Consider the following 22,636-nt stretch of genomic DNA (forward strand, 5'->3'; position numbering starts at 1 on the left):
AAGATGAGATTTACAATTAAAAAAAAAAAAAAACAGATTATTCAAGGATACAAATATTCAGTTATTTCATAAGCAAAAATTAACAGGATAAACGAACACTAAAATACAATAGCAAATGAAATGCCAAATTAACAATTAAAAACTAGCCTTGTAGCTTAGTCGATATAGACGAAGCCCAAGCCCTCTGGGAGGAAAGACCTAGGTTCGATTTTCATCTATAAGGCGAAGAATATTATGTGGTCTCTTTCGACTAAAGGAGAGTTAGCCGGTTTCACACGGAGATCGAGGGGTTTTTTCGCTCGGAGACTAGGAAATTTCGTCCCTCCGAAGAAGCAAACCGGGCCGATTTGCCTGTTCTGAGGATCCTGTGAAAGCACACACTAATTTACAGTCATAAAATATATATATCTAATTCCTCATCAGTGAGTTCACCCCCCCCCCCCCAAAGGGACAGGGGAGAATATATATATCTACTGTCTGTAGATATATCTAATGATCTTAAAATAATAGGATTTCTATATTTTTCTAAAGAATTATGAACTAAAATATAAGAAAAGAAGCGTCAAACAGATAGCGGAGATGATAAAATTATAGCAATGGAAAAACTAGAACCCGCTTTGAAACAAACAAAAATATGGAAAATCACCCTGTTAAGATACGAAGATAAAAACACTCAGAATTATATAAATATAAGAGAATTGAGAGAGAGAGAGAGATTTTGAATGAAGTATATTGAACGTTAACCCGCCAAAGGAATGGCCTACATATATTATGCCCCTTATATCCCCTGTATATAAGAGGCATATCAAGAACCATCAATGATTCTTGATGTGTCTTTTTATATAGAGATATTTCCTTATTATCAACTATTCATCAATAGGTCGTAATAAGGACTCTTTTGCAGTAGATGGCGCCACAGTAGAATTAACATACATCAAAGTATTGTATAAGTTCGATTATTGTCCCCTAGCAATATAATTCGCTTTCTGCACGCCACAAATCATACATATCTTATTATTACTTAATTCCATATGCAATATGCATAAAATTGTTATCTGTATAAGATCTTGGACTAACTTTAGCGCCGAATCTTTGCATAAGATATGTACACCGAGTGGTCAAATTATTAGAAGCACTTCCACATTACCTAAGTGGTGAAGTGTTCTTAATAAAGTGGGCGCTCAGTGTATATTTTTCACTTAAGAAGAGTACTTGAGTTTTAAAATATTTCTGTCCGCCATTTGATAACTTTACATCCAGTTATTGCAACAATTTCGATTGAACAGTTCATATAAACCGCTAATCCGGCCCATTGTTTCATCAGTAAGCGTCATGACCCATCTAGTCCAGGGTAAGACACTTTTCGTTCTTCCCTCCTTTAGCAACCAATTTAACACAAATAAGCATCTTCCACCCATCATAACTTACAACGTTGTGAAGAGAATATGAATGCAAAGTTGTTAACACAACACATTTTCACTGCTTTTTTAATTCAATCCTTTTTTAATTCAATTTTGCAAGTTAAATCAGTTGATATAAAAATGTTTTTATAAAAATCATAAATAAATTTATGGTATTTGATAAGATTCAGTAACTATAACAGTGCATACAATATAATTCGGTTAAAATATATTTGAAGCTTACATGGATATAAAGAATTACAAAATGCTTAAAGTTAAAACAATATCGTATACTTACAAGGATTTTCCATGGCAATTCTCTTCTTGTTCACTAAAATAGGAAAACAATCATTTCATTAACCAGATTTAGTAACAAATTATTAATATCTTTCTATAACTAAGTACTCGTTTTAAATAGATCGGTTGCAATATTTTTCCTATACAAATTGTATAATATGTACATTTTGAAGGATGGGAAATTATCTCACACCAACGTACGCTTCTGTGATTGGAATCAAATACAGTAATCACTCGATTAATGCGCCCCTGATTAGTGCGTTTTCGATTAGTGCGTCATTTTTTTTCGATACCCAAATTCAATTAGTGCGCCCCTAAAATTCGATTAGTGCGCCTATATACATCTTAAAAACAAATGTTACAGATTTTAAAATTTTTCTATCTATACATTTCTATGGCTAACTATTTTAAAAAATTACTCACCAGAATGAAATAATTTAGTTACCGATTTAAAACATCTTATAAAGTTGTTTTTAATGGTACTTACATGTACACTATATTTACATTGTCCTTTTAATATTGTAAAGATGTTCAAAGGTTCGAGTTACCGAAAATTATCGCTAGTTTTCTTTGATGATATTATTAAGTTCAGTGATATTATTATTGTTACTCAAAAATGCAAGCTTAGAGAAATAAAATTTTCCACAATTGAGCTTATTTATGTGTTAATTATTATCCATCCGTCCGGGAATGTTGTCCGACGCCACACTGGCAGTTGTGTTTCCTCGAAATCATGCCAAGTATTGTAAGAGCATTTGTTTCAGCTAATTCGCTTATTTTTGCTATCATTCCATTCATGATTATTCATCTAAATTTTTTACCAAGTTGATCTGAAAATCTTTTTTGTTAAGTAAACATGTTACAGTCCTTATAAGGACTGGCTTAAAGGGCGAAGCAATGAGGGGGCTCAACTCGCCCCAATAGGGAAGGAAGAGGAAACTCCTTACGAATAAATAAAATAAATCATTTTCGTTATCAGTAGACGACAGTGTAGCGCTAAAGTGTTACTTAGCTATTAAAGCTGTGATCATGGCAAGAGGATAACAGCAATAGCCGAACCTCAGTTAGAATTTACAGCATTGCCATATGTAAAGGTAAAGCCGTCTCTAGAAATTCGGACGATCCCTAGGCCACTCAATCGTGGGCGAAAGACCTTTCATCTCACCGTTGACTCCACTCAGTGATGGCCTTCCACCCACACGCCACCACCGAGCAGAACCGCTCATATTCCGAAGAAAAGCATTCACCGACAAAGCTCCTCAGCGGGCCGTCCCGGAGAGCACTTCCCCCGGACACTCAAATTGCACCCTTAAGGCAAACACCTAAGAGAGCGACTCAGTCTCTCGAATCTCTGCGCCCCAGGGGGTAACAGCAACAGCCGTGCTTCAGTTAAACTTCATTGGTACAGCATTGCCATCCATTACCCTCCAAGGGTACTAATCACCGCATCTCACGGTCGATTCTCTCAAAATCTCAAAACACAGACGCAGGACATATATGGCGCAGAGGGTGAAGCTTGACGCTTTTCATATTCCCTGTTGTCTGTTTCGGGAGCAGTGATGGGAGAGATTTGTGAGCTATTTCAGCTCGCCCTGAGTGGGCAGAAGTGGTTATTCGTCGTTGAGTGTTAGGATGGCTTTCGGTCTTTTATGTTTCCAGTAGTCATTACCGTCATAGTTTCCGGCTTGTTGTATTAGTTGATTTGGATGCGTAGATGTCTTCATAAAGAATTTCTCTGCTAGGGAGCGTAGTAGTGGAGAGATGTAGGAGATATTTATGTCCCGGTGGATCTGGGCGTTCCTGATGAACCACGGAGCGTCCAGTATCATTCGCAGGCACTTGTTCTGTAGTCTTTGTAGCTGATGTTTGTCTTGGAGGTATCGCTCCAGGCTGGGGAGGCGTATATAATTGTGGGACGGATCACTGTCTGGTAGAGTAGACTTTTGTTTCTTGAGTTTAGTTTGCTGTGTCTGTTGATCAAGGTATACAGCTGGGCGATAACTTTTGAATCTTTGGTGCATGTGCTATTGATGTGGCTGTTGAAGCATAATCGTTTATCGAAAAGTATTACGAGGTATTTTGTTTCAGTTTTCCAGGGAATTTTGGAGTTGAACAGGGTGATGTCTCCTTTAGGGGATGCTCGTCTTCTTAAAAAAAAGCATGTTCTAGAATTTATAAAAATTATATTAAAATATATAAAAATTAATAAGCGGATTTAAATTTCTTCAAAACATTTTATATGTATAGAAAATAAATTTATTTTAATGATACTTTACGTATTAAAATTTTACTTGCCATCAAATTTATAATAAATGATAAAAAGTTTATTAAAACTTAAAATACATCGAATGAATTACTATTTCTTTCCTTTAATAAAAATATTTCATTAATTACGTCAAGATTGCAGCGACCTCTTGAAGTCAGTAATCTTTTTTTTTTTAACATGCATTGGGCAAACATACGGTTCAAATTCAATAAAAAATATTATTTTTACAGACCACAGGGAACTGGTAGGTGAAATTATTGAACTCATGGCATTCCTAATTTATTTTACTTTTTCTTTAGACACCAAAACATTAAAAGTAAACTTTGCTTTTAAGAGACAATCGCTATTTAACCAGAAGCAGGAAGTGCTATGTAAATATGATGGGTCTTCAAAATAAATACGAAATCCCAATTACAATTCGAAAACTTGGAATTTATAGATTCCCTTGTGTCATTTCTTTACAGTTCCCTCAACTTGTAACTAACTTTGGACTTTTTACGTTAAGAAGTATTTCTCTTCACGTTTTCCTTTAGGGGAAAAAAAAAAAAACAAACAAAAAAACATTTATTTTATAAATTGAAAACAAATGGCGGGCCTTCGGGAATGAAGTTAGGTTTATGGTTTAGTATTAGCAACAGACCTTATGCAATTTGAATTAAATTGAAATATTTTAACACGAGAAAAATAGAAATGAAATAATGGCATAGCTGTGTATAGTGTATTTTTATTTATTTTTAATCACAATCACAAATGATTGGAAATATACAGTACAATTCTTTTGGGAAGGGTTAAGGATTACAACAATTCACCTATAAGAATGTATTATTAAATTAAAGAAGCATCTAAAAATTTATATTAAAAATATATAAAAATTAAATCTCTTAATCTTTCATTTAGATTATTGATATGTGACTGCAAACAAAAACAAAACCGGAAAAACTATTAAGAACACCATATTTAAAGGTCAAGCCGTCTCTAAAAATTCGGACGATCCCTAGGCCACTCATTCGTGGGCGAAGGACCGTCCATCTCAGCGTTGGCTCCACTCAGTGATGGCCTTCCACCCATACGCCACCACCGAGCAGAACCGCTCAAATTCCGAAGAGAAGCAGTCACCGACAAAAACCCCTCAGCGGGTCGTGGCAGAGAACACTTTCCCCGGAGACTCAAATTTCTCCCGTAAGGCAAAAACCTTAAGAGAGCGAACTCAAAACTCTCGAATCTCGTCGCCCAAGGGGGTAACAGCAACAGCCGAACCTCAGTTAAACTTCATTGGTTCAGCATTGCGATCCATTACCCTCCAAGGGTATAAATCAATCACCGCATCTCACGGTCGATTTAATTCACCCCAATCATACGGTCGATTCTCCCACAATCTCCACTCACATCACGTATCACAGCTGGATTGCGAAGGGATTCGTTATCGAAAAACATTTACTTATAGCAATTGTATTAAATTAAACAGACACTTTAAATAGTAAAATTAGTGAAACAAAGAGGAATCGTAAGTAATTATTTAATGCATTAAATTATATATGCCTAATTTACATATACAATTATATTATATACAAATAGATAAATAAATTTAGTCTAATCAGTAATAACAATGATAGGAATGATAATTCATGTGTATTTAATTTAAATTAAGGAAAATAACTTTATTAACTATTTAGAACTTAAATGCAACTTCACACGTTAAGATACAGACCAATGATATTACATATGAACTCTCAGAAAATAAAATCAAACGCAATACTAACTCCATGCTGACTCCCCTACACAAAATCCCACAAGACACAGCAACAACCATATTTGCGCCATTTTGGAAAATCGCAGTCGGACGAGCGATTACCAACATTTATACGACGAAACAGGAGGAGAAATCTCACAGTACGTGTGAAGACGACTCTTTTTTGAGATTACGATTTTCGTTTGGTTGGCTTACATCTGTTTCTTCCCACATCACGTCATGATTTTATCTTTCTTTCTCATTTCTAATTTAAATTCAGTTCTTTTTTTTTTTTTTTTTTCAAATTAACTTCTGTAAATGGTGTATATTTCCAAATAATTACACATTTTCTATACATCTTAAAGCACTTTGTAAATTTTTAATTCACTTTCGAAATATTTTCATTTGTTTTCATAATGAAAACAATTCAAAAACAATTAAAATTTCCAAGAAAAGGGAATGTAGGATAAATAGTAATGCTCTAGAGTAGTTAAATTTCACTTAAATGGAACATACTTTAATTTACTGTATAATTTTATTGACTGGCGGTAGGTGGCGTAACCCAGATTGTGAATCATGTGGCGTGTAGATGAAAGATTAAGTAGAAAAAAACGGCGGATTGCTTAGCGCTCTCTGCAGTCAGGCCTTTGACTCCATGGATGTGACATAATAATAATAATAATAATAATAATAATAATAATAATACTTTTTTAACATTTTATAATGTTTCAGATAAATTACATACATAGATATAATAATAATTATATATACACATATATAATATTTATAATACATTACAATTGTGAATAACAGATACTTGCAGGTTCCTAATATATTTAAATAATAATAATCATTTTTTGAAATAAATAATATTTCTGTTCATTGCTAAAATATTTACACACATATATACAATAGTCATCATTAGTATACTTTTACAAAATTTTTCTACATTGGATTTCAGTTAAGAATTTTAATACTTTGTCTCTGTATTGTGCATTTACAACGCATGTTCTAATATTAACATTATGATTATACAGAATTTTTTTTGAGTGAATAACTAATATCATAATAATAATTTGGGAGGAATTTCTGATTTCTTCCTTAAAGCTTTGCAGAGCTTATCTGAGGAAGATAATAGATGGCGGTGGTTTTGTCGTTAAATTTCTATACTGGTCGCAAGCCAGGTGTTGATTTTACAGTTTTTTGGTACGTGCTTGGAAAGTTTCAACTTCTGCTACACAGTTTAAAGGGTTTTTTTGCATGTAGGGTTGCATTTGGACATGGTGTGTTTATTTGTGTCCTTGTAGTGGTTTTTTGAAAGTGGTTTGTCATAGTGTGTGTGTGTGTGTGTGTGTGTGTGTGTGTGTGTGTGTGTGTGTGTGTGTGTGTGTGTGTGTGTGTGTGTGTGTGTGTGTGTGTGTGTGTGTGTGTGTGTGTGTGTGTGTGTGTGTGTGTGTGTGTGTGTGTGTGTGTGTGAGAAAGAGAGAGAGAGAGAGAAACAGAAAATTCTCTAATTTTCTTTCTCGTTATAATATTTATATAGCGCTCTGTGTAGTCGAACGGCAGGTTGTTTATCATGTTAGGTATGTAGACGTTTCAGGTGGCTTTGCTGTAGTGATTGTTGTACTTATATGTTATGGGTTTGTTGACTGTGGTCTTCTTATCTGGTATGTTGTTCTGGTTACTTTATAGGTTAGTCTGTAGTAATGTTTTAACATGACTGTGTAGTGACATAAATGTTTCACCTTAAATGTTTTGTGTTGTGTCTGTGCTGCCTGCAAAAGTGTGGATACTTCGCAGAATATCAGTTTTACCATTTTATCTTGCAACCATTGTATCCTGATAAGTCTGTAGTCTGTGCAGAAAGCGTATGATGTGATTGCATATCTTAAAATGTTTTCACATAATGCTTTATAGATTAGTATATTTATGTGTGTCGGTGCAATGTCTTTTAATGGATATAGTTTGCATGCAATTATCCTGAGTTTGTTATGGGTACTTTATATAGTTATTCCAACTTTGATCAGCATCGAATAATAATAATAATAATAATTTATCTACGAAATTATCAATTCAGCTTACTTAATCTCCATGCATATATTGATTGCATTCTAATTCTGACTATCAGGAGTTAAATAAATTTATCGCTATTAATCATTTGTACTGTCAATGCTAGTTTTATAATCCTACAAGTATTTAAAATTACAGCTCAAAAAATACACTCACGAATCTTATCTTCAAGAACCTTATCAATTGCCAGCAGTTAGGAACCTGATCAGTAAGTCCCTTTCTTGAATCCATTTCTACAATAATAATAAACAATAATCAGTAAAAACAAAAAAAATGTCGTTTCTTTAATTTCCTATTATTCATGTTCTTTAATGATATTCATAACTTAAAGCACTTCTCACCTCACATCTAATTTAGTATCCATGAACGATGAAAACGTCAGAATTTTTCTATCAATATAAAATATATACAAAAAACAGATAACGGGGATACGAAGAGCATTCTTGCTTCATATATCTAGCTGTAGAAGAAAATGTATGGATGGGGTAATAATGAGCTATAAGCTCTGATCATGGCAGGAGGGTAACAGCAATAGCCGAGCCTCAGTTAAAACTTCATTAGCTACAGCAGGGTTTCCCAAACTGTGTTCCGCGGAAGGTGAATAAGTGTTCCGCGAGAAGTAATTTTAGTTTTCTAAGCATTTTTCATGAATAAATATGTTACAGTTGAAATGTTCTGAGGAGAATAATATTCGTGAATATGTCGAAACGCTCAGACCCAGAACGCCTAATAATATCAGTGCAGCAAATGTTAGTGACCAAGCCGTGTATTTTTAAACGTGGAAGTATTAATGAATTGTCGTTAATTTTCACACATCGAAACCTTTCAACGTTTGGGAAATGGAATACCGCTGTTTATGACCGATCATAAAAATTGCCTGCAAGCTGGTTATAACAATTAGCGGCGTATCCTCTGTTCTCAGAAATGAAGGAAATGCCATCTGTGTAGCAAATGTCAGTGACCAAGCGGCACATTTTTAAACATGGACATATTCATGAAATATCGTTAATTTTCACACATCGAAATCTTTTAACAATCGCGAAAGATGTGCAGCGTATCCTCTGTTCTCAAAACTGAAAGAAAAGACATCTGTGTTGCAAATGTTAGTGACCAATCAGCAAGGAAGTATAAAGAAAATATTTCCACTAAAACTGAAGATCAACGTAGTTTGTATCCGGTTCTCAGATCTCGTAATACGGAATATTTTCTTCGCAAGTTCGTATTGTAGGGTGAAAGTTTCAAAACCGTAGTGCCGTCATTTTTTAAATGTAATTGGGCTGCAGATTTAAATTTTAATATCAATAAGAGACAAGGGACTTTGTTTATTTTTGGTATTAAGAAATCTCTTATTGAAGGTGTTTGTGACGGAACGCATAGTGAGTCATCCACCTCAAGCCTACAAAGCAATCTCCAGGATGAACAAAAGGAGGGGAAAACTACCAGCACACAGGGGAAGAAGTCTGCATTCACTCGTAAGTACTTATAATAATATTATGAATTTTTGGTGATTAGAATGGGATATGTCAATGAAAATCAGCATAAATTAATTTAATGATGTTTATGTTTAATTGATGGTTAATTAATAATTAATGATCAATTATTAATTAATAATAAAAAATCAGCTAAATTAACAGTTAATTATTAATTAATACATTACAAAATAACCAAGGTGTTCCGTGAAAATTTCAGGATTTGTGAAGTGTTCCGTCGTGGGAAAAGGTTGGGAAACGCTGGGCTACAGCATTGCCATCCATTACCCTCCCTGGTCCCGGCCACCACACGGGGTTTTTCCATTTAAGGTGTTAAAATTAAAGTACAAAAATAAATGGAAATTATTATGAATTTTAGGTGTTCAGTTCTTAATTCAATTTGTTATTTTTTTAAATTTTCTTTAAGGAATTTTTGAGTAATTAAACGTTATCTAAAGTTATATTGCAGTATAAATTTTTAAGTTATACTAAAAATATTAAGTGCATTTTTAATATAGTTAGACTCTCTAAGCGAAGACAGTATATACGAGGAATACCAGTCAACTGAAAGATATAAATCGGCACAGAAAGGAGAAACCAAAAACGCACGTAATATCGCATGTTAAAACCGAATAAAAATACTTAACACTTAATAAATATTTAAATTTACATTAAAGTTTAAAATATTTTTAATTTATATTAGAGTATTATTGTATTATAAATTTTTATAGTAATTTAGTATTTATTATAGCAGTATTTAAATTTGTAGTATATTATTAATTTGCCCTTTTGCAATCTACACAATAAAAAAGTTCCGCCAGGTGATGACGTAATGAAGTAGTGTTCCCATTTTACACTTTTTTAAAAGAGTTAATTGGCTGTTTCGTGTGCCTCATCGACTGTCGTACAAGATGATATCACTCATTATTGTGTAGCCTTTATACTAAAATTGGTAAGTGAAATCATATCTTCAATTGCAGGGAAGAAGGCTCTGGTAAACCCACATTCCCATAGGCGTTCAACCTGAGTAAATCAGAACGAAGAAGATGTGGGGTGCGGTCAAGGGGCCAAGTCCTCTGTTGATATTTCTCTTTAAGTGCTGGAAGTTGAACTCTTTGGGGAATACTTCGCGGAAAAGTCTCTTCTAGAAAATCAACGTAAAGGAGAGTAACAGATTCGGTGAGTCTGTACTTCAAAGAGGTACAGACTCACCGAAGGAAATTGCGCACAGCTGCTGTTCGTGTAACTGTAGTTTTAGCACAAATGTGAGATTGAATAACAGATGCTAGTTCTACCGAACAGCTTCCAGAAGAGACAGATTGAGAAAACTGAAAGCCTAGAGAGTGGCGGAAGATACTGTAAGAGAGAGAGAGAAAGAGAGAGAGAGAGAGAGAGAGAGAGGGTGGGTTCATTAATCAACCGAATCAGACACTGTATCTAGAATGATTATGAAGGTTTCAGGTGCATCAGCCCAAATGCGAGAACAAACTTTCATGGTTAGATGGATTTGAGCTTTGTATGATAAGAAACTGGACAGAAGAGAAGATATCTGTGAACGAAAAAAGTATGTCAAATGTTTAGAAGCTGAAGATGATGTTGTTTCCAGAAAAGGATAACATTTGGAGTCAATCTGAGGAAACAAATCTGATAATGACTGCTAAGTTGAGCATTATCAAAAGCAAAGGAGAAGAACTAAGATCTTTTCTTTAAGAAATAAAAGACAAAACTGTGTTTTCGAGCCACTGAACGTAACAAGGTTATCATCGTCCCATTGCAGAATGGAGTCGATGTTTAACGGCATTTATTATAGACGAACTTGAAGTGCTTAGATGGTTGAGCACTTCACCATTCAGGGGAATGGAATGCATTGTCATCAGCAAATGGTTTAGGGGCATTTATGTATATGAGGAAGCAGGGGGGGGGGTTGAAATAACAGAACCCTGAGAAACATCAGCATTAATAAGAAAATCAGAAGAGAGAGAACACCTTCTACCATGAGATGCGTTGAATGAGATGAGGAAATAAAATCGTAAGTCTTTTATAATGGATGGAAAATACACAATAAGATGGTAATTGAAAAACATACCAAGAAATTTTATAAGCTAGTTTTTAAGCCTTCTTCCCAAGTAAGCAAACAGACAGGTAAGTCAAGTTTGCGCCTGATCATAGTTCAAGTCTGAGGCAACTCGTGGTAAAGGTGGAGTAAGATCGGATCACTTTCCTTAGTATTTTTCCCGTAATGCAAAGTACATCCCCTTGCGGAGATGTATGATGCTATGCATTAAAGGCAAGGGCCACTACCCAGACCGGTTTCCCTTTGTTTAAGTGCGGGGAAACCTCTCCAAAAACTAGTAAAATCCCCCGATCACCCAATAATGAGTGCACCGTAGGATCGGAAAGTCAGAAACTCAGCGTTGTTCCCCTAAGTAACAGGCTCCCCCCACCACCGAGCAGAGCCGCTCATTTGCTCATTTGCTTACCTGGAAGGGTAACAGCAAGAGCCGTGCCTCAATTAACTACACAGGCTACAGCATTGCCATTCATTACCCCCCCTCCTCCAACCACCACCACCCTGAACCTGGGTGACAGCAACAGTTGAGTCCCAGTTAAAACTTCATCGGTTACAACATTCTCATTCATCACCCAAACTTCTAACCGGTTTCGACCTTTATTGATGTCTCGTCCGTGGGAGCTTTAATAAAGACCTCAATAAAGGTCGAAACCGGTCTGGGTAATGGCCCTTGCCTTTAATGCATAGCACCATACATCTCCGCAAGGGGATATGCTTTGCATTAAAGCATATCCCCTTGATAAGGAAATACTAAGGGAAAGTGATCGCACTTACTCCACCTTTACCACGAGTTGCCTCGGACTTCAACTATGTTCAGTAGCAAACTTGACTTACTTGTCTGTTTGCTTACTTGGGAAAAAGGATTAAAATCTAGCTTATAAAATTGCTTGGTATCTTTAGCATAGTATATACCCAAGGTAAAACCTTGGATATATACTATATTATATAATATATTAACCCAGCCACTGGGAAGGGAAAATTAATCTTCTCGTTGCCGATCCCAAGCCCGGATAAATGGGGAGGGTTGGCGTCAAGAAGAGCATTCAGACATAAAAAAAAACATCCCAAAACCAAGGATGAAATGTTGAATAACAGAGAAAGGACCACGGCTAGCGTGTACTACCCCGTAAGCGACGCGCAGTTCTGTCGCCCGAGGACTGTGAGAGTGTGCTAGGGCTACTGAACCAAGGACGGATTCGGCTAAAGAAGCGAGTCCAACAGAAAGAGAGTGTGTGTAAAGTAAGAATCGGGTCGCTGAATGTGGGTACGATGGATGAGAAGAGTAGGGAGATAGTGGACATGATGAGAAGAAGGAAGCTGAAGATCTTGTGCGTGCAGGAGACAAGGTGGAAGGGCAATTAAGCAAAGCAGCTGGCGGAGGGATATAGACTGTTTTATAGCGGTGTGAATGAGAAGGGAAGAAACGGAGTTGGAATTATCATCGATAAGGAGCTGAAGGGTAGAGTCTGCGAGGTGTGCCGGAAGCACGATCGGATTATGAGTGTTAAACTTGAGATTAGAGGAAGCGTGGCTGTGATAGTGTGTGGATACGCTCCACAAGTAGGTTTTGATGAGGAGGAAAAAGAGGCATTCTGGTAGACCAGGTAGTAATGGGAATCCCTGATGGTGAAAGAATGATCGTCGGAGCAGATGTGAATAGGCATGTAAGAAGGCGACGAAGCGGTGAAGAAAGTGTACATGGGGGTTGGAGTAGTGGTGAAAGAATTGAAGAAGGTAAACGAATCATAGAATATGTTGTGGCCTTCGATCTGGCTATGGCTAACACTTGGTTCAAGAAGAGAGTTGGGCATCTGATAACCTATAAGAACGGGGATCGAATGAGTCAGATTGACTATATTATGTGCCGTAGGAAACATCTGAAGGAGGTGAAAAACTGTAAAATGATTAATGGAGAAAGTGTAGCGGCACAGCACAGGTTGGTTGTGGTAGACTGTGATATAAAAGGGGTAAAGAAGAATAGACGGAAGTGGTGGGTACAGAGGAGAATAAAGTAGTGGAAATTGGAAGAGGAAGGCCCAAGGAATAAGTTTAAAGAAAAGGTATTGAAAGAAATGAAGTTACCAGAGGATGTGGAAGAATGGTGGGACGTTAATAGTCGGAATATTAGAAAAATTGGAGAAGAGGTGCTTGGTATAACATCAGGAAAGGGACAGCTTGGGGATAAGGAGGGATGGTGGTGGGATGGGTAGGTGCAGTTGGAGATCAAGGAAAAGAAAGAGGCAAAGAAAAAATGGGACATGACTAGAACTAGAGCCAACAAGGAGGCATATAGATTAGCGAAGAAAAATGCAAAGAGAGCTGTGGCAAGGGTGAAGAACTGGAGAGAAATGGTGGTCAAGCTCAGTTGTTGAGAATAGCGAAAGCCAGAGATAAGGCCTCGAAAGACATAACATCAGTGTCAAGCAGATAAAGGATGCCTCAGGAGTAGTATTACAAGAGGAGGACAAAATCAGAGGAAGATGGAAAGAATATTTACGTAAACTACTAATTGAGGGGAATCCGAGAGAGAGGTGTGAGGATGGAGAGGCAAACGAGAGACCGGTGGAAGACATAAGTAGAGAGAAAGTGGATTGGATACTGAGAAAAATGAAGAATCGAAAGGCTTTCGGGTAGACCAGATACCTGGGGAATTGTGGAAAAGTTTGGGCAGTGAGGTCGTGGATATGTTATGGGATCTGATGAGGAAAATAGCCCAACCGGAAAAGATACCAGAGGAATGGAAGAAAAGTATTCTCGTTCCAATCTACAAAGGAAGAGAATATGTTCAAGACTGTGGCAAGTATAGAGGGATCAGTCTCATGTCACACACATCGAAGATATGGGAAAGAGTAATTGAAGGGAAGATACGGCAGGAAACGAAAATTGGGAGGAGTAGTTTGGATTTATGCCAGGACGAGGGACAAAGGATGCCCTAGATTCCTCCCCTCTAAAACCCAAAGTCTGGCTTAGATACGTTGACGATGTTGTCGCGATCTGGTCCCATGGCCGCCAGACATTAGACAAATTCCTTAGCCACCTAAACAAACGCATACTGTTCACAAATTAAATTGAAAAACGCAACAGACTTCCGTTTCTAGATACACTTGTCACACGTCTTCCCTCGGGCAATCTTTCCTTTAATGTTTACCGAAAGCCGACACATACGGGACAATATATACACATAAACTCCTACCTCCACCCAACACAAAAACTAGGTGTCATCAAGACGCTAAAAAACAGAACTCAGATGATTTGTTCCAGTGAACAGGCAATGAAAGACGAATTTAAAATTATTAATAACATACAAAAAAACGGATACAGCCAAAACACAATAAACAAAATTCTCTACAAAACCACAATAAAAAACAAAGACGAACCAGACTACAGTAAAATTATAACCATTCCCTACATTAAAAGAATATCAGACAAAATAAACAGAGTACTACAAAAGTACAACCTCAAAGGCACCTTTAAACCTGCAAAATTAAAAAGCCTACTCAACTCATCCAAAGACCCACTCCCTCCACTAGCTCACTCTGGAGTATACCGGATTTATTGTACTTGCAACATACCATATATAGGAGAAACAGGACGCACTATTCCTATTAGACAAAAAGAACATAAACGAAATATTAAATATAATAATTATGGTGAAGCAAGTACAATAAATCCGGTATACTCCAGGGTGAGCTAGTGGAGGGAGTGGTTTAGATAGTTTTCTTTTGTTACCTTTCCGATCATGCCCTGAATATCTTACACAGAATTGACTGGAAAACCACCAGCTGTCTACATCACACTAGAACATGGTATGAACGGAAATTCAAGGAAGCCTGTGAGATTATCAGCAACCACCCCGATCTGAACGACAATGATGGGTTAAAAATCCCAAACATATGGAAGGTATATATTCGACCTTCCTCACCAAGAACAACTATAAACAGCACTGTAGAAAATCCAGTATTGTAAATCAAAAATAGGAATTGTAATACTAAAAATAGGACAACAATTGTTTCTGAAAGAAAACCATCAAAAAAATGTTTATTCCTGTCATTGTAAAAATAGAATTTAGCTTGATGTAAAAATTTATTTTTTATATTATTTTATTTTATTTTATTAAAATAAAAAAAAATTTTTTTTAATATTTTTTTTCCACCAGAGGTCACGCCAGTAGAATAATATATGATCAAATCATTGTTTCTCTAGCTCACAGTTAATGATGTAACTCAGCTTGTCCTGTATATTTATGTACGCTCCAGATGATGATCTTGATGTGAAGATCGAAACGTCGGGATAATAAAAAAAGTTTTTTTAACATGGTTGTAAATTCCATAAAAAAGTTTAAAATGAACACCCCCCTTCTTCTTCATACACCTCCATACCTCCTGCATGGTCACTCTGTCGTATGCCTTTGCCAGGTCTATAAACATAATGTGCAGTTCCACTTGCATCTCTCTATATTTCTCCATCAATCGCCTTAGCGCAAATATCGCATCCTTTGTCCCTCGTCCTGGCATAAATCCAAACTACTCCTCCCAATTTTCGTTTCCTGCCGTTCCATGTAAAATTTTTTACATGTTCAAAATGTTCCATGTAAAATTTTCAAAATGTTCCATGTAAAATTTAGCAATACGGGGGGGGGATATTGGCGAGCCCATGGCTGTGCCTTCTTTTTGTAAGTAGAAAGCGTTTTACCATACAAAATAACCCGACCGTAATACATGCGCAAAAAGCGCCTTGATATCTGGAGGGAATTTGTTCTGTAGGAGAAGAATTGTGTCATTGATTGGGACATTCGTAAAGAGGACAGAGATGTCAAAACTGACTAATAAATCATCTTTTTCTAATGTAATGTCTTTGATGATGTTTATTAAGTGTTGTGTGTTTTTGATATAGGAAGGGGAATGACGTACCAATTCCTTGAGTGTTGCCGCTAATTTTTTGGCTAAGTGATACGTCGGGCTATCAATTCCTTTAACGATAAGTCTTAGCGAGGTGTTTTCTTTGTGAATTATTGGTAGCCCGTAAATTCTAGGGGAGCGCGCGTAACGAGCTACCAAAAATTCACAAAGAATTGTGCCAGTGAACAGGCACTGAAAGAGGAATTTAAATTTATCATTAATAACTTACAAAAAATAAACAGAACTGTAGAATATCCAGTATTGTAAATCAAAAATAAGAATTGTAATACTAAAAATAGGACACCAATTGTTTCTGAAAAAAAACCCTCAAAAAGAATGTTTATTCCTGCCATTGTAAAAATAGAATTTAGCTTGATGTAAAAATTTATTTTTTATTTTATTTTATTAAAATTTAAAATTTTTTTAAAATATTTTTTTCCACCAGAGGTCATGCCAGTAGAATAACATGTGATCAAATCATTGTTTCTCTAGCTTACAGTTAATGATGTAACTCAGCTTGTCCTGTATATTTATGTACGCTCCAGATGATGATCTTGATGTGAAGATCGAAACGTCGGGATAATAAAAAAAGTTTTTTAACATGGTTGTAAATTCCATAAAACTTTTTAAAATGAATGCTGATCACCGTGTAACCCTAGAAGAAAAGGGGTGTTGAAGAAGTACGTGAGGTTGATGAAGGAGATGTATGAGGGAACAGAAACTCAGGTCAGGTCTAGTGTCGGCATGACAGAAGGGTTCCCCATTGTCGTAGGGCTACACAAAGGGTCAGTTCTGAGCTCCTACCTCTTTGACCCGATCATGGATGTACTAGTGGAGGATGTCAAGAAGGAAGCACCATGGAGCATGCTGTTTGCCGACGACATTGTTCTATGCGAATCATCCCGAGAGAAGCTTGAAAATACCCTGGAAGAGTGGAGAAAGGTATTGGAGGAGAGAAGACTGAATATATGTCAATGGGAAGTGATGAAGATATAATCATACGATTTCAGGGTGAAAGACTCATTTCAGGGAAGAAATTCAAGTACCTTGGGTCGGTCATCGAGAAAAATGGTGACCTGGATGAGGAAATACAGCACCGAATAACATGCTGCTGGATGAACTGGAGGGAGATGAGCGGGGTCCTGTGCGACAAGAGAGTGAGTTGTAAGAGGAAAGGAAAGGTGTATAAGATGGTGGTGAGGCTGGCGATACTTCATGGCGCGGAGACGTGGCCTATAACAAAGGCACAGGAGAGGAAGATGGAGGTAGCAGAGATGCGGATGTTGAGATGGATGACTGGTGTGAGAAAGAAGAACAGGGTAAGGAATGGCTACATCAGAGGGACAGTTAAGGAGGGACCAATTGGCAAGAAGATACAAGAAAGTAGGCTGAGGTGGTTCGGACATGTCGAGAGGAAGAGTGAGGAGTATGTTGGTAAACGAGTGGAGTGTATGGAGTTGGAGGGAAGGAGGAAAAGAGGCAGGATGAAGTTCAGGTGGTAGGATAAGGTGACAGAGGATCTTAGGGAGAAAGGATGGAGTGCGAATAACGCTCTGGACCAGAGAACGTCGAAGAGGAAGGTTAAAGATCAGTGCGCCGACCCCGTTTAACATGGGATAAGTCATAGTGAAAGAAGATACCCAAGCTAAAAAACGTTTTACAAGATGGCAATTGCTGAGGAAGGTGCCGGATCCTGTCGAATGCCTTGGAACCATGTAGTGCCACAGAATATGTTTCTGCAGGCTTTTTCCTGGTACATAATTCAGAAGGGAATCATGCAGTATGGATCTGGATCTTGATTCGCGAAATCAATATTGGTAGTCATTAAATCGCTGTAAACTCTAGAAGTGTGGAAAAAGTTTACTTTTGATGAACTTATCCATTACTTTAGAGAACACCCAAGTTGATAATTGGATGATTAGAAATTCATCACCTTCGTTGTTGGAATTGGCTAGAAGTGGGTGCCGGCCAAGTATGATATACTGCCGAGATAATAAAGAATTTTGGTTTCGTTCAGGAGCACATCTCCTGAACACAACTATTGAGATATGATCAGGGCCAGAACCGTGTTGATATCTGGGTACCAAAAAGACTGATACGAATTTTCTGTCTACTATCAACTATTACGAAAAGCAAGTATTTATGCCTCTAGACTTGTTCCTTCATGGAGTTGGGTTGACTGTTTTGAAGGACAAAAAAAAGCGAAGTTTCCAGAAGAGAAAATCCTCTGCATCCGTGTGAGACTAGTTATCATCATTTGATTGAAAAGAAATGTTTCTGACGTCATAGAGCAGATCTTTCTAACCAAGGAGTTTGTCTACACCAACTGAGCAATGGAGGCTCGTTGCTTCCATTAAAGAATGCATGTTAAAGCAACTCGTAGGAAAGGTGAACAAAGCTTCCACTGCAAATCAGTGTCGTAACTATAGTATTACGATTGAACATCATTATACAGAAGTTTAATATTCATTAGACAATACTTATTCACGCTATTAATTCCCAACGTTTTGTTGTTGGGGTTGGAAGAGGTGCCTCTGCACGATTCTTTGTTGATTGTCGTTCCTTCGCTTTGATTCCCCCAAAATTTAGTTAGTGGACACCTTCTCGGTTGTTCATCAACAAAGATTTCGAATTAAGTGGTCAACGTTGTGGGAATAATTTAATTTTTAAATTTTTGCTTTGTTTTTCATAATTAACATGACTGTAACAAACCCATAGATGTATAATTATAAAATGTTCAGAGCTCTGCTTTCCCAGTTCTTGAGGAATCATGTACTGTAATTGTCCCAATCAGATTCAATGCCCTTCGACAAGAATGAGACAGTCGAAACCACTGATCCGTTGATATTTAAGAAAATAGCAATGGACGATCGTTTTGAGCTTCCTTTAACGATCGTTGTATTGTAAGCATAAATAATTTAAAATACCACAGATTTATTAATATTTATCAGCTCCTGATATAATAATAAAATATAGCATATTAAAAGTTAAATTTATAAAAATGTATTATTCATTAAAATTGAAAATTACATTAAAAAAAACAGCCTGCTATACCTTTTATTTTCATAATTTTGCTTGTTTTATGGAGTGAGATTGTGGTTAGCTAACTGTCGAGTGTTTTAGTGATTACGGAGTTATGTAGCTTTTTTCTTATAAACTGTGATATTGTGGAATGGACTATTTAGAAGTATTAGAAGATACACAGGTAAGTCATTTAAACATGAATAATCTCGAAACGGACAAATTAATCCAACGACTGGACAAAAAAAAAAAACGTTTACTCAATGAAGGGTGGGGAAGACATAAGACCAGAGGAGGAAAAAATTGATTTGGTGGTTTCCCCATTCACAAGAGAGTTTAAGGAAGTACACAACAAAATAAACACACAAGGATGACATCTCCAATGATGACCCCATTAGCTCTCCTAAAGAGAAGATGCCTGCGATATTCTCACGGGAGAAGAACAAGTGGACAACTCTGGTAGCAATCATGAAATAGCATACCATTGGGCAAAGAATGTCGATGAGTGCATTAAAATTCAGCCCGCCGCAGTGAAAGACTTTCGTCACCTAACTAAAACCATTGATGCCCAGAATATCCAATATCACACATTCTCTCTCTCTCTCTCTCAGCTTGGAGAGAAATCTCAACGTGGTACTCCGAGGAGTGACAGAAGATATCAACACTGACGTGATAGCAGCAGATCTCTGCTACCACGGACTACCACCAGTAACAATCAGCAAAATGTTACGTGCTGACAAGAGCCCAATGTCAATCATTTTTCTAGAGATTCAAAACTTCTACTAAAATATATTTGATCTGATATCGATATGTTGCCTCAAGATAACACTTGAACCTTTGAGGAAACACGCTTCTTCAGGTCAGTGCCACAGATTTCAGGCATACTGGCATGCTCAAACACTTTGCAAAGTTGATTATAAATGCTTAAAATATGGTTAAATCCACCACAAAAACAGCTGCACCAAGTCTAAACCCCCCCCCCCAATTACAGGGAATGCATTCATTATTCAAAGAACTGGATGACGAGATGATAATAAATATTTAGAAGTAGACACTTGTGAACCTCGTGTGCAGATAACGGAATCAGAATTTCAATAACCTCATGACGCTCAGCAAAAGGAAGCAGAATCTCTACAACCTCAGGTAGAGGTAAAGAGAGTGAATAACCACTACCAGGGCAGGACCTATGCTGAGGTAACTCGCCCGATGAAGGCAACGGACCAGGACCAAGCACATTCTGATCAGACTGCAATTATTACAGCTTCCCTTGCTACCATGCTTCAAGATTTCAGTAAATCAAATCTTGAATCCCTAACCTCCACAATAAGATTCCTTAAAGAAACAAATTCTATTCTAACGGCGCTCACTAATGAATCAGAAATAAACCGCTCCCAAACTCACTCCAAATCGTCGCTTGGAACACAAACCAACATGATAGTTGAGGTACAGAAATCCGCACAAAGGTACAGTTCAAGCATCGGTGAAGTTTATACATATTTTTCTGTGGAGCTTCCTGCGTGACCAGTATAGGTCCATCATAACTGAATAGTGTTACGAACTGTAGGCCATTTATAATGCAGTCAGCCAGCTAAATCGGGACTTCACCAAAATGTCGGAATTTGAAAAATGAAATGAAATATGAGCTCTTCTTATCGTACCATTGCCACTATACAGAGTGTTCTTTTAATCAAAGCAGGATTCTTTATTCTAGTAGATTTATCATTCTACTTCTCGAAACTTGTAAAAGTAAGGTATCCTCATAATTTTCACCGCTCTAATTTTTTTTTTCTTTTTTTCGAAGTAATCAGCAATAAACTGTTCATACTTTTTGTAATGATACATGTTATCTAACCTTATATTTGAATAAAAAAAGTTAGCTCGTCTTTCCGGAACTTTGAATTCTGATAGTGTATTCTCCTGCCTACTCAACCGTGACCTTAACACGAGGCGATATGTACACGATTCTGACCTTGTCACTCATAGTTTGAATGTTGTGAAATGACTGCCTCTCCCTGATAATATAGTTAATAATTTTTTTTTCTGTACGTATGCCAGCTTTTATTAAAAATGAAACAAAGCAATGGTCTGCAGGAATTAGAGAGAGAGAGAGAGAGAGAGAGAGAGAGAGAGTCTCATGATATAATCTGTGAAAACACAAACATCAGATGGAAATCAACGAAAATCAGAACTATAATTGAAAAACCAAACAAAAAAGAAAAAATCATGCTGAGCAAGAAATTTCACTTTCGCTTTTGAGGATATAAATATCGATACCATCCACCCCTTTGCTAACGTTCAAAATGGAGAGAACAGTATTGTTCCTGTGTTTCGTGGGAATCCATTCAGGAAATCTCGCATGGAGTAAGTATCATTCTTCTGTCTTTCTTATTATTTCTTGCGAAGAGTTTATGCCTGTGGGATACAAAGACAACATGCATGATATATTTAGACTATTTCTTGATTCAAATGTTATTTTTATGAATCTAATTATTATTTATAAAATATTTATTATGACGGTTGTGTGCAGTTTGCTGGCATTGTTTCTGTTCTATAATTCTAGACCTAGTCCCATTCTTGTCATCAACTAGAAAAACACATGGATCCTTTCAGCTGTTTACCAAGGTACTCCATCTACCACTAAGTTGGCTTCCCCTTCCTGCGCAGAAACTTGGGTGTTTATAAACGCAACCCAGAAAAATCAGTTTAAGTTCTTGCAGGCAATAATAAATTAATTAAGGGTTGGGTTTTGCAGTTATCTGCCAAAGAGAAGTCTTAATTAAGAAGATTTTTTCTGTTGCATTTTTGCATAAAAATGACAAACTAATTTTGTTCATCCTGGAGATCGCGTTGCACGCTGATGGTGGATGACTCACTATCTGTTGCGTCAAACACCTTCAATAAGAGATTTCTTAATACCAAAAATAAACAACGTCCCTTGTCTCTTATTCATATTAAAATTTCAATCTGCAGACCTATTACTTTTACAAAATCACGGCACTACGGCTTCGAAACTTTCACCCTACAATACGAACTTGCGAAGAAATTATTCAGTATTACAAGATTTGAGAACCGGATACAACCTACCTTGATCTTCAGTTTCAGTGGAAAAATTTTCTTTATACTTCCTTGCTGATTGGTCACTAACATTTGCAACACAGATATCTTTCCTTTCAGTTTTGAGAACAGAGGATACGTCGCACTTCTTTCCCGATTGATGAAATATTTCAATGTGTGAAAATTAACGATATTTCATGAATATTTCCATGTTTAAAAATATGCCGCTTGGTCACTGACATTTGCTACACAGATGGCATTTCCTTCATTTCTGAGAACAGAGGATACGCCGCTAATTGTTATAACCAGCTTGCAGGCAATTTTTATGATCGGTCATAAACAGCGGTATTCCATTTCCCAA

At 36.8% G+C, this 22,636-nt stretch overlaps 1 protein-coding gene across 1 annotated transcript in view; it reads right to left on the reverse strand.

Moving 5' to 3' along the window:
- Positions 1–22,636, reverse strand: part of LOC150105196 (uncharacterized) — an 86,445-nt gene that overhangs the window by 14,109 nt on the left and 49,700 nt on the right. Inside the window, exons 10-11 of the mRNA XM_090395136.1 lie at positions 5,724–5,775; positions 1,699–1,731 (exon numbers count right to left, since the gene is read on the reverse strand). Coding sequence (XP_090251262.1) covers positions 1,699–1,731; positions 5,724–5,775 — 85 coding nt within the window. The remainder of the gene's footprint in view (positions 1–1,698; positions 1,732–5,723; positions 5,776–22,636) is intronic.

Source organism: Typopeltis vanoorti, chromosome 7 (assembly GCF_054136105.1).
Source record: "Typopeltis vanoorti isolate ZY-2024b chromosome 7, IOZ_Tvanoo_1.0, whole genome shotgun sequence".
In the NCBI taxonomy this organism is placed as follows: domain Eukaryota; kingdom Metazoa; phylum Arthropoda; class Arachnida; order Uropygi; family Thelyphonidae; genus Typopeltis; species Typopeltis vanoorti.